The 15,832-nt window shown below is 45.1% G+C and overlaps 1 protein-coding gene across 1 annotated transcript; it reads left to right on the forward strand.

The window, feature by feature from the left end:
* The first annotated feature begins 796 nt into the window (after positions 1–796).
* On the forward strand, positions 797–13,317 carry LOC119657879. The gene is made up of 7 exons (XM_038065010.1): positions 797–2,511; positions 2,562–2,666; positions 9,170–9,230; positions 9,288–11,105; positions 11,170–12,115; positions 12,171–12,947; positions 13,010–13,317. The coding sequence occupies exons 1-7, from the start codon at positions 1,137–1,139 to the stop codon at positions 13,247–13,249; spliced, it is 5,322 nt and encodes a 1,773-aa protein (XP_037920938.1). The 5' UTR covers positions 797–1,136; the 3' UTR covers positions 13,250–13,317.
* Positions 13,318–15,832: the final 2,515 nt, after the last annotated feature.

The following is a 15,832-nucleotide window of genomic DNA, read 5'->3' on the forward strand; positions in this document are numbered from 1 at the left end:
TTCACTACATCTGCTCTTCGTCGGTTTCGAAAAGCTTTCAATAGAGTGGACGGGAGTGTACCTGGAGTACTCTCACATGCTGCACCGAGGTAAAATCCCAAGGGATTTGAACCTACGAAGTGGAGTCCGCCAGGGTTGCATCTTGCCCATCTGGTATTATTTCTTCTTGTTATCGGTGGTTTCGTCCATACTGCCTTGTCTGGATGGCGTAGGGGGGTCAATGGAGCATGATATTTTCCTCAAATACCTCGACTACACTAATGTCATCTGTTTGTTCTCTCATCGGGGAATGGATCTTGGCCAAATGGCTCTGGTTTTGAAAAGTGAGGCAAGTAGGGCTTGACTAAAGATGAAGATATTCATCTAGGAAACGTCGTTTCTGCCATCGTTGGCACCTCAACTCGAAGTTTGAAGGAGGTACGGACCAAAATGACCAAGAATGGACTGGAAAGAAAGTAGTAATTAAGGAAGAGGGGGGGGGGGGCGGTGATTTGACAGTGGTTTGACAGGCTTGGATCTAGCTTCTACCTTCGGCACAAAACTACATTGAATGACGGAGTCAGCATAGTTGTAAGAGCCACAATCTTTTTTAAAACGTTAGGGCTCTAATTACAGGTCATGATAACCATCTGTCAATTTCCAGAGCATGTTGAGGTCCCCACTGCAGGGAACCATCTAGAAATGACAAACTTAGTTGCGGACACTTTGCCTGAAAAATTCCAGAATTTTCATCAACACCTCCTTGAGATTTCGATTTTTTTCAAAAACGGATTTCAATTGGTTTTCCACATTCACATTTGACTCACAAATTGTTTAAACGTACGTTTAAGTTATAAAACGTATTTATAAAAAGTAACTGTTTTGGTTTTAAAGTCTTTTTAGGGCAGAATCTTCTCAACCTAAATTTTTTTTTGAAAGTATTTTTTTTTCTTAACAAACTTTTAGATATTTAAGCAGAAAATATGTTCTGAAGTGATTTTCCTGCTTTGGTTTTAGAAGTGAAAATTTGTTTTGAGTTCTGAGGAAAAAAAATTTTAATAGTTTACCAGGTGGGGTCGGTGTTAAAGTGGTGCTCCCTCTTATCCGTTTACTGACTTTCTGGACGATTTACCAGTACAAAGAAAGTAGCTCCAGAAATGATGCAGCGGTGGACAAAAATCTTCCTTAGGAAACATGTTGCTCCGTCGTGTTACGAATCTCTTCCAACATCACCGCATGCCCTACTTTTGTCCTTATTCAGACGCGCTGATGTGACTGGTAAGGACAAAAGACCATCATTTACAGGGGACTCTAATAGGGCCTACAGCGAAGAGTTTGGTGCAGAGTTTGGGAGGACTGTTGAAACATCTATGAGTGATACTGCTCCTGCAGACTCCCTACCGAGAAATGACATAAAGGACATTCAGGAACCGTCGCTTTTATCTTCGTCTGTTGGTTGCACTGAGGAAAAAATCCCAGAAGGATTAAACAGAGACCCGGAGACTATAAGCTCCACCCAGAAGACACAACATTCAGAAATGCGCCGACTGGAGATCGATGAACAAGCTGTTAAACGGGTAGTGGATAAGGAGATGCTAGATGCGACAGAGTTGAAGTTGTTGAATCTGACTGGTAGTTGCCTTCTAGTCACAACGAGTAGCTCGGATGGCTCGGACTGGCGGTTTCCCTCGTCTGAAAAGCAAAGAATTTGGAAAATTGTACCCCGTTTCGATTCGTTGCGGGCTATAAAGAATTCCGTGCGAAGTCATTCTAACTTAAACGGAAGGTTCCAGACGCAAACTGAAGGGAGGAGCGAGGAAAACCTATTCGACTTATTCAGAGTGAGTAGTCGTCCTTTCTCTTTGGCTGCGGACGAAGGCCTGACTAGTTCGATTCTGGAAAACAACCAACCAAATGCCACAGACGTTTCACCGCTGGATTTTGTTGCTCCGCCCAATACCTCTCGGAAAAGAGCCGAAATATCTGGCAGAAAGGATTCTGTACTTATGCAGGAAAAGTCTATTCCAGTGCAACGCATCGATGATTCAAAACTTTTCGATTTGAATTTGACAGATTTCTTTGCTGACGATGTTTTCACAGTCCCAGAAATGTACAAGGGTTCACTGCAAGCAGCAGTGCAGGACATTGCGAACTCTAACCACCCGAATAGTATCAAGTATGTTGGCGTACATCAAGATTTGGGTCACCTTATCATCGGTCAAAATGATAAAATTCTTGGCATTGTGCCTAAACGTGATGATTCCGATATGACTTCTAGCGAATGCACCCCAACTGATATCATTGATTCCACAATTCATGAGAATTTGTTATTAGGGTACAGTGCGAAGTCGAAGGTTATACCCTACACAGATTATCGCAAAACCTTCCTAGAAAACAAGTATGACAATATTCCGCTATGCGGTGGTTTTGGTGCCCTCGCGTTGAACATGTTGGTAGATGTCTCCAAACAGCCAGCCTCTACTAAGGGCACGTCAGCTAGTATTGAAAACCAGGCCAAAACTGTCGATAAGGGTATGCCATTTTTATGGTAATTATATGCATAACTTTCATATTCTTTTCAGGTAGCACTTCCTCGACCAGCTTGAGTGCGGCTGCGCAGGATATGTTCACTGTTCCAGTTGTACGCTTCGGATCAGGAGAACTGGGCGATGGGGACGAGCCTGCAGGTACGATAAGTGTATTTAACAGAGAGAGTGTCAAACTCGTGCTTTTAAACAGAGTGCAACCACCTGTTTTTTTAGGGTAGTAACTTTGAATACATTATATCGGGTAAACCCTATTCAGTTGAAAAGCGTAGAACCCGTGGTTCATGGAACCTCAGATATCCTGCCTTCCTTGCTATCCACTTCGTATCTTTTTCGTTTTCAAATACCTTGTAGGCAACATATTCATCCTGAAGGTACCTGAGCACCTAGCAAGAATAATCCATGACGGGGTGACGTTCCTATCTTCTGCAGAAGGAAAAAGTTTCGTAAGAATTCTCAACGATCCCTTACGTAAATAGTCTAGTTTCCGCAATACTCCGATTTCGTGCCCGCCATACTCTAACCATCGATTCCTTCCTGCAGGATTTATCTACGAACCTTTAGTTTGGGCAACAACTTTGGATTTCTTCATAGAAAGCGAGAATCTCCGCTGTTAATTAATTACCAGAACGTCATATCATAGTTCACAGTGTCGACTGTGTTTGTTCAACCGAGCGTGTGACAACTAGTGCCCTACCATGAATTCAACGGGTATCACCAGTCACAAGGCGCCATTATATGAAGCATCCCAAAGATTCGACCCCTGGTATGACATGACCTTCATTTTTTATTGTCCTGCCTGGGACGTGGAAATGATTTTCCAATGCTTCGAATATATCTGGTCATCCTTCAAAATTGAAAACACTCCTTATAACCAGCGGTATAAGGAGCACTACTAGCTGACCGGACTATAGCTGCTATGTGCCTTGCTTTGTTATGAGTGGGCCAAATCTTCAATCGCTGTTTTTTCGAGAGGTCTCCAGCACCATAAATCGCGTCTGTAAGTTCTGGGTTCTTCGCCAGCTTGTCATTGTATCGAACATACAGAAATCAGGATCAGCTTTGGCTTTAGTTACTAACAGAAGCCTCAAGTTTTTGAACGTGCTCAGTAGTACGTCCGATCTATACTTAGACATTGTTTTAACGGCCCTTTTTGTGCGTCGTAAAAAGGACTGTCTTTTTTCGTTCCACCGCAGTGAAGGGTGGCAATCTCCGGTACGTCTCCTTCGTCAATAATATCGGCTTAGATAAAGAATCCACAATTCCCGCTGTTTTAATTACTCCCATGGAATAGAGTGATCGATGGGTGACCAACTTACAACTTGGTCCCAATTAATAGCGTTCGGCTACCTCTCTCCTTTTACCTATTGATTACGTGGCGGGGTTTGGGACTCTGTGAATATAATGGTTACTTCCTCTTGGCCTTTCCAACGCCATGCAGTCGTACCAAATAGTTCTTTCGTAAACTTAGGTTTTTCACATATATACAGGTTGGGTTCTCCTTTGGGGCGCTGAGACCAGCGCAAGCTGCTGTGACAAAGCTCATCCCTGAATTCGCTAGTGATTCAGTAGTGGCAGCTATCCTAACCCCGTCCGGGTCTTTTAGCTCATTTGCCAGTAGCCGCTTACTATTTCAAAGGTTATCGCTGTCCTTGTAATTTCTGAGTACCTCCCACTTCTGTTGGCACTAAGGGCTTTGTAATAAAAGTTACGTCGGGGATAGTACCCTGACAGTCAGAGCGACGCTATGCTAATGATATACTATTTATCCTGAAGAATCTCGTCTTAAGAGCTATCTCTAAAGTTTCCACTCCCCAAGAGTCTGGTTGAATCATGCCCTATTTAGGCCCCCGACGTTGAAGTCTCCTCTCATTAGGGCTCTTTTCTGAATTTCGGATCTCATTCTCTAAGACTCCTAGCTTTTCACAAAAAACTGGAATAGGCTCCTTCCATGTGGTGTAAAGCTCAAAAAGGTATCTCCTCAGAATAAACCTAGACGGAAATATTTCCCCGCTATGGTGGCTTCGCACTCGCAAGTTTAGGGTGTCTCGAATCAACATGGAGGTATCGAAAAGCATGATGGCAGCCCTCTACCTCGATATCGTTCGCTGAGGAGTAACCAGTTAGTTCCTGGTGCTATCTGCCCCGTTAGTTCGTGAACAGTTCCACTCCTGTGCATAGTGGCTAGGATAGTGAGGCTTATGCTGCTTAACTTTTCATTCTCTGCAGCTCCTGAGGAGACTTACCATCACTCCGAACTTGAAACCTAATTCACGCCTTTTTTTCTGCTACCACTTTCCTTCCTCCTTTTTCGATGGTCATGGTTTTATATATCATTTTCCACCATAGGGAAATTATTAGGTGTTTGCCCCCCGCAGCTGACAGATATGGCCCTTACCTTTAGGGATTCCGTCTCATCTAGTTCATCCTGTTCTATTGCTTCCACTACCACTGTCTTGCCCACAAAGCGGTGCAGAACGTTGCCGCTTCTTGATCCAATTTTGACAAACATACCATCAGTTGGACTCTGCCGCATAACTTTGCTTCTAACCTAGCGACTTCTGCTTGGACTGTTGCGGATTTTATGACGGGCTTTTGTAAAAGAGCACCTCCCCTTGCTTGGCTTCATGAGAAGGGCTTCTAGCTGTAATTTGTTTCTACGATGTAGTCCTTTCTACTGTAGTCGACACAAACTTCCCCATCATCGACTATAGATCTCCGTTGTTTTCTTCCCCTGTTTTAGTAGTTCTTCGTCGAACTGGCGGGAGTACTGCACTTCACAGAGCTTGAAATTAGCCTAGCGACGTTTTTCTCTATCCCTCATCAGCTGTCTTTCAAAAGTTCCGCTGATGTGTATAGTAAGGTTCAGGAGTCCTATTCCTGTTATGCCACTTTTGATGTCTGTGGAGATATTTCACTAAACCATGGCGGAATTTTCTTCAGGATCGCTTAACTTAGCGTTCTTCTTCTGGATAAGGTCTATTCTGTCAGTGCCTTCTTAACATGAATGTCCTGTGGGGTTAAGCACAATCTCACGGTGCTCTCCGGATACGGAGATATTGAGCCCGTCATGACTGACACAGCTGTACTAGTTTATACTGAGTGCAGGCTTGGCAATTCATACCAGTGGATGCGGGACCTATCTGGCACCTCTACCGTAACTAAGGGGTGCGGCAACTCTACGCTTGAAGTCACAAGGGGCAAATAACCGGGCCGAGGGCACATCCCCTAGGAATTCTTCTAGAACATATGATCTCAGGGGGCATCGCGTTTCCATTATACCAGATAACCCGCGATGTGGTTTCATGACAAGAGCCCCTTCAGATAAGTCAATTGTACACTCCGGTCTGACCGCCTTTCTCGAATACGTGGCAAGGCAAATTATCTGGTAGCTCATACCTCGGGGTCAGGGTCCGATTGGATCTCGCCTTTTTTGGCTGCCTACGACAGGGTTCTATAGGGGTTTTCTGTCTTCTCCTGTGGTGGCCATATTCGGCCCAATATTTTCGCCCATCCTTTTTTTTATTCGGCAAGTCTCCTGGATAGTACTTATATATGGAATCCCTCTCCAATCTGGAAAACCAGGCATAGAATTTCCCCATTTGAGGGGAGACTATCATTCACTTTTCTCGATATTCAGCTTTCATTAGGAAAAAAATCCTGGTTTAACGCCAATTTTATGTCACATTGTAAATCTACTCTAACAAAATACTCTATTGAAATTGCGATAGGCTTCAAAGCTTCGTTTTCCACCATGGTTTTTTTATAACCCTTTCCCGTGCTTGGTTAGTAATGCTGAACTTTCATCATGTGTTGTATCCATATCTTCCGCAAAGATGTTTGCGCAAGCCTTTATTTCTTGTCGGTTAAATTCACAATATTACAATTGAACGTCGCCTCGCGACCGAAAAAGCTGCTCGTGTCAAGGCTAGCGTACTCCACCACGTCCGACGAAAGTTTGACCTATATCAGAAGCAAAGCCAACTCAGCTTTGTCACCTCTCTCATGTGTGAAGCTGATGAAGGATGGCTCTCCTGACCGAGTGATAGCATCCTTCAAAGTGACATATCCCCACGACTTCGATGCTATCGTCCAATCGTCCTTTTGGCCACAGAGGATCTTCGTCAAACCTTATCAGAGGAACAAGCTTAGTGAAAATTTCCGGCCCGCCCACCTGCCTCGCCAAACTGAAATGATTCCGACAACTATACACTCTTTTGTCAAAATGTAAAGGGTCTAAGGATCAAGTTGTCGGATTCCAAACTATCTGCCTTAACATTCAAACTTCATGTCATCTGTATTTGAGAAATCTGGCTGAATGACAGGATTTTAGATTCCGAGCTCCTCGAAGGTTACTTTGTCTTTCGTTGTGACAGAGACTGCGTTGCGCTTGGCAAGACAACTGGCGGAGGTGCCCTAATAGCTGTTAAGTCCCCTCTCCGTGCCGAAATCATATTTTCTTCCTCCTCCACCTACGATCCTGTTACCATACGAATCATTCCGTGTGCATATATTTTCCCTGCTTCAGCCCGCCTTCTTTGTACGAGGATTTCTTCCACAGATTATCAGGGATAGTAATCGTTTTATTTCCCTCACTTCTTTTCATCCTCTATGGCGACTTTAATCTTCCCATGCTCTCCTGGCCCATCACCCTGGCCTTCCCTCCCTCTCTAATAACTCCACCCACCCTTCCCCTGTTCTATCCACTTTCATGTACACCTGTTCCACCCTCCAGTTTAACGTTTCTAGAAACCACTTAGATCACACTCCTTGCCTTGTTCTCTCTAACCTTCCTGCGCGTTGTCTTTGCCAATCCCTTCATGCCCCGTCTTACGTTGCCCATGACGCCCATCATCCTGCTTTCGAATTCGATGCTCAGATATACCGACTCCACTCTCCTGTCGCGCGCAAGCGTACTAAGTTCAAAAGGCAAACTTAGAAGGTCTGAACTCAGCCCTGGCGGCCTCAGTTGATGGCCTCTCCTCCTTCTCTCTCCATTAACGCGTGACCAAGCACTCTCACTTCACCATTTTATCTGATCTTCTTCCCTGTTACGCTCCCTCCTCTCCTAAGTGCTTACGCTCCTACTCCGTCTGATTCACCACCGAAGTCTACGAAAAACTACGTCAAAAACAGACTACGAAGAAGAAGTTCCTATCTTCCAGAACCTATGCTGACTTAGTTTTTTTTCAAATTTCTCCGTTCCTCGGTCAAATCCTTAATACGTAAGTTCAGAAACGAATATTCGACCGGTATTCAAGACTTACTAAAGCGCGGTAACCTCAAACCTTTCTCGTCCCACATTCGCAGCTTCCGCTGTCCTGCCCAGTTATCACGTCCGTCCATTAAATTCTCTGACTCCTCAACCAAATCTCCCCCAACTATTTTGTGATTTACTCTGCCGCTACTTTTCGTCAGTCTATGTTCCCTCTCCTTCCTCTGAATCCCTCCTGATAGGGGATGAAGCCTGCCCCGCATCGTCTACCATTCCCTTTCTTACACCTCTCCTTGCCGAGTACCTCATTGGCAAACTTGATGCTAATGTCGGACCAGGCTATGATGGTCTTCCAAACCTCTTTTTACTCAAAACTGGTCGGTCTCTCTTCCCTATCTCTAATTTTCGACAAAGACCTCGAAGAGAATCATTTTCCCAGCTTGTGGAAAGAGGCTCTCATCATATCCCCATTCACAAAAGTGGCGATCGTACGCTTGCCGAGAATTACCGTCCCATTTCGCTCCCCTCCTCCCGTTCCAAAATCCTGGAAAGATATGTCAGCGACTGGTTGTCCGCCCACTTTGGCCACCACATAGTGACAGAGCAACACGGCTTCGTTAAGGGTAGGTCCACTGCCTCCAACCTACTTGGCTTTACCAAGTTTGTCGCCAAATGTCTAAATTCACGGTAAGAAGTACATACCATTTACACTGATTTTGCTAAAGCCTTGGACACTGTTAATCGCAAGATACTCCTATCCAAACTCTCGTCTCTAAGCGTTCCTATACCACTTGTTTTAAGGCTTTCCAACCGATCCTACCGCGTCACTTTTGACGGCTGCACTTCCCGCTCCTTCTCCCCTTCTCTGGCGTTCCACAGGGATCTATTCTGGGCCCTTTGTTATTTTTATTTCCTCCCCTCCCCCTACTTATTCTATTGCTCTATTCAGACGACCTTAAGCTGTTTTCCACTATATCGTCGCCTATGGACTGTATTTCCCTTCAATCTAACCTAGACACTCTGGTTCATTGGTGCTCGACTAATGGTTTAGCGCTTTCTCCTACTCTCTTAACGGACATTCCTGCTTAAATTCCACTCAAGAACTCGAAGTCACTTTCGACAATAAGCCTCGCTTTGACACCCCCTTTACCTCGAAGTCATCAATCGAATAGCAAAATTGTCAGGTTTTATACTTCGCTCCCCTCTGATTTTGACTTCATCCAACCCTCCTTAGCTCTCTTCAATTCATTCCCTGATTCCTAGGCTTTGGCGAAATTACAACGCACAACGGCTTGGTCCTTTAACTTCTCTACTTTAAGTAGTTATGAGCATAGGATAAAATTGCTCCTTTCTCCTCCTCCTTAGGACAATGAGTAATTGGAGTTTACTCTGTTATCCGTTAAAATAAAATAAAATTAAATATTTTCAGGTCAAAAGGACCCTAGCATTGAAGCTGGTGGAAAAAATAAAGATTCACGTAAAGGAGCTAGGTAAAGTAGAAAATAATTTTCCCGTCCGTACTCAGATTTGAAATGCTTCATTTTCAGTGGCAAATCCTCACCTGGCTGGGCAGCTGGACTAAAAAGTGGACTTCAGACTAATAGACCTCCGTTAAATGTTGGAACCACATGTGAATCACCTAAGCATATGTCGGAAAACCCCGCACCGCTAGGACAATCGGTCATCCTGTCTCATTCCAACAGACTTGAGGAATCTGGGGCGAATGGAAGCATCGGCGGCTCCGGTGAACCTTCGCAACAGGATGGTTATCCACAAGTTCCGATTTTATGCTATCCAGCAGGCAACAGAGTGAGGAGGACCAAAAGTGGACGAATAAAATTTCCGCGACCGTGCCCAGTGCCAATCGCTTCGCAACAACCCTCCGGATCTGCAGTACTACCGGCTCTTGAAGGTACTGCTGGCTACAGCATGGAAGGTTTGAGTCCTTCGGAACCTCCGTATTCTCCTTCTCCACCGAACCCGCCTAGTTGTGAAAACCTCGGAAGCGCACCTTTAGTTCACGATTCGAGTAATGGTATCCGTTGCTGCCCATGGCCTGCCCACTTACCTTGTCCATGTGTGCCCAAGGAAAGTACGCAAAGGAGCCTGAGAGAAGAGATATTTGCAGAACCACAAATGAATGACACATTGGTTGATAGAACGGAAATTGATGAGCCTCCGATCATTGACAATAATATAGAAGATGATAGGCAGGATGCTGTATCAGAAAGAAGACGATGTGCCTGCATGTGGCCATGTGGGTATCCATGTCCAGATTGGAACAATCTCAATCGAATAGCTTCTCCACAGCCGATTCCATTATCAGAAATGGGACAATCGCAGCAACTTCTTGAAATGGATGATATTACAGGAACCCCCATGGGACCTCTAGTTCGAGCGGCTTATGAGCCAACCTATCATCCGACTTCTACATATCCTGAATCTGCCGCCTCAGACGCTTACTTGCGCACACCATCTTTGCATTCAGCGGAGTCAGCCGAAACTGTTTCATTTCAATCTGCTCCATCATATCAATCTGTGCCGATGAGTGAATCACCGGAGTCGTACCAATCAATACCAGCATCATATCGGTCGGTGACGATGTATGAACCACTGAGAACATATCAATCCGTGCCTTCATATCAGTCTGTAGCAATGGATGAACAAACTGGATATCAATCAGTGCCGTCATATCGAACTACAACGATGTATGAACCCACAGGATCATACCGAACTCTGCCGTCATATCAATCTGTAGTCATGGATGAATCAGCAGGATCATACCAAACCGTGCCATCATACCAATCTGTGGTCATGGATGAATCAGCAGGATCGTACCAAACCGTGCCGTCATATCAATCGATAGTTGAGTCTTGTCAACCTTCAGACGCATATCAATCAGTACCAAGCTATCAACCCATGCAGACCTCTCGAGCTCCAACATATCAATCTGTAGTGTCTTACCAACCGCTTCCATCTTATCAGTCTATGGTAGCTCAGTCCACAGGGTCCTATCGACCTCCGCTATTATATAAATCTGCACAGATGCCATCATCTCAATCGGCAGGTAATAATCAAGGAATGCCACCATTGGCAACCCTTCGTGCAAGTCAACAAAGTGGTGTGTCAAGCTGCATGCCATGGGTGCCATGTCCAAATTGGGTGCCAAACCCCTATCCTGTAGTACCCAAATCTCAGAAAAATTCTTACCTAAGCGGGTCAATGGTTATGCCCATAATGGAGGGTGGTTTGGATGGTGGTCGTGAAAAAGAAAATACGGAACAGTTGAATAAGAGCGAGGCAAAACAGGAAGGGCCAAGCGGAACAATGACTACTGTCCCTGAAGAAACTAAGGGGGAAAGTAGGTCCGTATCAAATAACAATAGTAGTAAGTAGCCGCGTGATCCAACATGACTTCATCAATTGCAGTCGATCAAATGAACTCCAGATAATTCCGTCAGAAAAACCACTTGTGCCAAAGTTTGATCCCCAAAAATTCCGTAATGTCAGTGCTGGAATGATTTCGTCGGATCCAGAGGAAAAAGGACCAGTGGTTGGAAAATACTTCCCCCAGTTGGGTTCCAGTTCCCTGGGGAAAGCTAGCTCGGGCACCTCCCAATGTAACATCACCCAATCTCTTCATGAACTGCTACCCGAAACGAGGGTGAACAAACCTCAAGAGTGTGATAGTGTCTCCTGTTCTCAACCTGCGTCATTACTAGAGCATCGGCCAGTTGTGCGAATCCCGAATGGCAAATTTGTTAAAGGGACCTCTCTTTACAATTTTCGAAGTATCGAAGCGGAAATGCGGAAACTCAGTAACCAGGCGATTCCTGGTATCCAATTTTACGAACATGGACTCTTCAAAATGTTAAACGAGCTTGGTATTGTCGATGTGAATAAGTCCTCGTATGGCGGGGATTGGGTCGGATCCGGCCGTGTAGTTCCTGCCACTGACCCAGCCATGTGTAGCAAGATCGTGGACGTGGCTTTACCGACGCGAGATGAGGTTGACCAGTGCATACAAGCTGCCAAAGATGCATCTCAGATTTGGATGGGAATTCAGCCACCATGCCGATCGGTTGTTCTACGTGAGATCGCTCGAAGGATAAGGGAAAAGCGACAGCTACTTGCGCGACTGATCAGTTTAGAGGTCGGCAAAGTCTTAATGGACGCTCTGTGCGAAGTTCGAGGTGTTGTCAATATGTTCGAGTATGCGGCAGGATTGGCCTCCGTTCTCTCCGGCAATATTTTCGAGTCGGAAAGGCCTGAGCACATCATCTTAGAGCGGTTTCATCCGATGGGTGTGGTGGGAGTAATTGCCTCCTTCAACACTCCTTTCAGCACTTTCGGGAAGAGCGCATCTATATCATTGGTGACTGCGTTCATGTATCTTATTTTCGACCCCCGTCATTTTGTCCATTTTTCAGGCCGTTGGAAACAGTGTCGTTTTCAAACCAGCTCCAACCACCATCCTCTCATCCATGGCGCTTATGAAGATTGTGAGTGGAGTCTTTAAATGCTTTGGCCTTCCTCCAGTCGTGACGCTAATCCAGGGTGATGACAATGTAGGTCGAGCTATGGCCCAAGATGAGCGCATTGAAGTCATAGCGTTTAGTGGTCGGGCAGCCAATGGTCATGACGTAGGTTTGCGAGTTCAGAATCGCTTTGGAAAGTCGATCCTGAACCTCTATGGTAATAATGCAATGATAGTGAACCATGATGCCAACCTGGAACTGGCTCTGAACGCAGCAACACTTGGCATTGTTGACTTTGCTGGTCAGAAGAAACAGAAGATTTCGCACATTATAGTTCACCGTCACTTGTACGATCGATTTGTGGAGGAGTTGGTTAAAAGGATCGAGCGAGTAACGCAATTTTGTGGACATCCTTTGGACCCTCGAAGTATTTTCGGGCCTCTGCATACCAAAGGTATCACGAAAGCATTCACGAAGGCGGTCCAGGAAATTCGAGAGAATGGTGGAAAGATCGAAACTGGAGGGGAGGTGATCCGCGGGAATTTCGTCCAGCCGGCGGTTGTGACGAATATCCATGCGAACTCAGAGCTAATGGCATTCCCCATTATTGGACCAATAGCATTCGTTACGCCGGCCGCCAACATTGAAGAAGCGATCGAGATAAACAATGGCTTTTCCAATAGGGTTAACTCCTCGGTCTTCACTAAGAATGTTGTGGATGTTTTCAAGGTGTGTAAGGTCTGGGAAGCCTTGGTTTTTCCTCCGATAAACTGCTGGTTTTTATTTTGCAGTACCTCAGTCCTGATGGATTAGCTGGGGGTGTCATATCTATTAACACTGCTAACACAGGGACGGAGCTAACAGTTTCATTAGGAGGTGACCGAGCAGCTGGTGGCGGACGTTTTTCTGGCTCTGACATTTGGAAGGAATACTGTCGACGGGTTGCAGTCAATATAAATTTTTCTACAAGGTTACCATACGCCCATGGATCCTGCAGCATATTTGGTTCTGATAAGTTTAAGCTTTTTTGATTTTCGTTTAGATATATTTATTTTTCTACAGCAATTATGAATTAAATGTGAATAAATGGTAAAACTAAGGCCGGCCGTATTTATGGTCCATTTGGGAATCCTTGATAGCTGCAGGGACCTAATCGAATTTTTTGAAGTACTCTTCTACGAGAGTTTTATCGAAGGATCAGTTTTACATGAAGCCTTTAAGAGAAGAATGATCCATAAGTGTCCCCGAAATTATTGGGATTAGAGACATAATCCTCGCCCAAAGGGGTCAGTCACGGAGGTCAAAGGGATCTTTCATCATCATCAACGGCGCAACAACCGGTATCCGATCTAGGCCTGTCTTAATAAGGAACTCGAGACATCCCGGTTTTGTGCCGAGGTCCACCAATCCGATATCCCTAAAAGCTGCCTGGCGTCCTGACCTACGCCATTGCTCCATCTTAGGCAGGGTCTGAATGAAAACCCCCGGAATGCTGCTTCTTAAGCTACGAGTTGGAAAAAATTGGGCTGATGGTCTTGGTTATATGCAGCGAATGCGATAACGGGACGAAGACTATCTTCAATTGCATTTGCAGCTGCCCAGCTTCCGCAGTGCCTCTGACTTAGACGCCAAATGAGAAGATAGTTTGCATAGCGCGAGAGACATCAAAGAACACAACCTCAAGACTATTAACGGCAGCTTTAAAACCTGGGAGTGAGATACCCGGATACGGATGAAAGGGGGGAGGGGATTTTACTCGAGATCTTCTCCTGCCTACACATAATCCCGGCTAATGTCGCAAATGAAAGAACGTTCAAGTGTGCCATCTTATTGAAGAGCGTACGCACAGTGGCCACCAGGCGGTATATATCACGTAACTGCATGAAGTAGATTAGGATCCATAGAGAGGTTCATCCAGGTTGGAAATGTTGGCAATAAAAGGCAATAGGTCGCCTCCTATTATGTAGCCTAGATTCCTGTGGGAGTCAGTTTCGACATTGCTTCTCTAACAACCAGAAACCACCTACCAGACTATATCAACATGTGCCTATGGCATACCTCCAGCAATCGTAGACGAAACCTTAGACACAACGAGGCGCATGTTCGCACAGATTTATAGACTACCTATAAAAATGGTTTTTTCCAGCAGAGAGGAGACCACAAAAGCTTGTACTGATCCTGAAGTAAGTTCCTCTATCAAGATGAGTTAGGATCCTATAGACCTATCTGTCTTTTTGTAATAATAGCCAAGATTCTCGAGCGGATTATCTATAACCGGTTATGTCTGATAATTGACTTATGGTTTCAATTCACCCCTTAATGTGGTATACCACGTCAACTACACCTACATGCCATCGCTCACGGTTTGACGAAATATGTTTCAGTTCCTCCCAGGACTTCCCGAGATGCCCGTACTCCTCCTACTGTTTTGGCCAGAGTAATCCGATGATAGGAAGCAGATAGGTGTCTACCAAGGTTTGGAGTCTTTAAGTAACAGTTGTAGTCAGCCATGTGCTAGTCACATAATACAGAAAGAATACCAGCGCAGAGCAGCCTCAATTTGATCTTGGTGGTGAGGTAACTGCATCTCCAGCGCCCTTAATGTGCCGAACGACATCCAGTTCGGTACCACCGCCGGCAGAGACCACGCTTCCTAGATATACAAATAGACGATTCCTTCAATGCTCTACTCTTTAATACAGATAGAAATTGGGCGATGCCCCATCGGTCTGAGAATTTTGGTTTTGTTCATGCTTATCTTCAGTCCAATTTCACCCGCCCCTTTTACTAAATCCTAAATCCAGAAATAATATGTGTAACAAAATGCAACTTTGGCTAACCCCGCTTTGGTCCTCGAATTCCTTTGGGATTTTACCTCTCTGTAGAGCACGTGATATTTGGCACCATAATATGTCCCTCTGATAATAGATATTAGTTTCTCCTGAATGCCCCTCCTGTTACGCCGTCGAAAGCTCGAAATCAATGAAGAGATGAAACAAATATCTAAACTCCGCGCGCTCTTCCAAAACGTGTTCGGTAGGGTGTTGATGTAGGGGGATTCAGAGCGGAAACTACCCTTCGTTCCAGGATTATTTAGTCGCAAAGATACGACGGCAGAGAGCACGTAACTACCTCTCCAATTGTCACACTCAAAACGGATGCCTTTCTTTGCAATCATGACGATCATCCCCTTCTTCCACTCTCTCGAAAAGGTCACTGATTCCTAGGATTTTCGCACGAGTGGAGTGGCAAATTTAAAGCAATCACAGGTTCAGCGATGAATAACTATGCTGGCAGACCATCAACCTCAGTGACTTTGCTTCGCTTGAGTGTATTGATGGCCGAAATGATTTCCCTTCCGCTTGGAAGAACAGTTCTTAGCCGTATGTTACGGTCATTGCGCGTCATGGCACATATCCCTGTCAAAGCAGATGTCAACGTCTCTCTTGTTATGCACATCCAGAAGACAACTCCTGAATCTACTACTGGTAGGCAAAATGGTTAACCTAATTGCTCGTATAGCGTCGGCCAGTTGAAACCCAACTGATCTTATGGCAGGGTTTGTCCTCGAACAATTGACCATCCATGCCTTCGGTGTAAGCTACAATAATTCA

Source organism: Hermetia illucens, chromosome 5 (assembly GCF_905115235.1).
Source record: "Hermetia illucens chromosome 5, iHerIll2.2.curated.20191125, whole genome shotgun sequence".
Lineage (NCBI taxonomy): Eukaryota > Metazoa > Arthropoda > Insecta > Diptera > Stratiomyidae > Hermetia > Hermetia illucens.

Coding starts and splice junctions, on each gene's coding strand:
- LOC119657879 (XM_038065010.1), top strand. CDS start 1,137: ATGATGCAGCGGTGGACAAAAATCTTCCTTAGGAAACATGTTGCTCCG. Junction 11,106..11,169: donor GAAACTAAGGGGGAAAGTAG/GTCCGTATCAAA, acceptor CATCAATTGCAG/TCGATCAAATGAACTCCAGA. Junction 12,948..13,009: donor ATGTTGTGGATGTTTTCAAG/GTGTGTAAGGTC, acceptor TTTATTTTGCAG/TACCTCAGTCCTGATGGATT.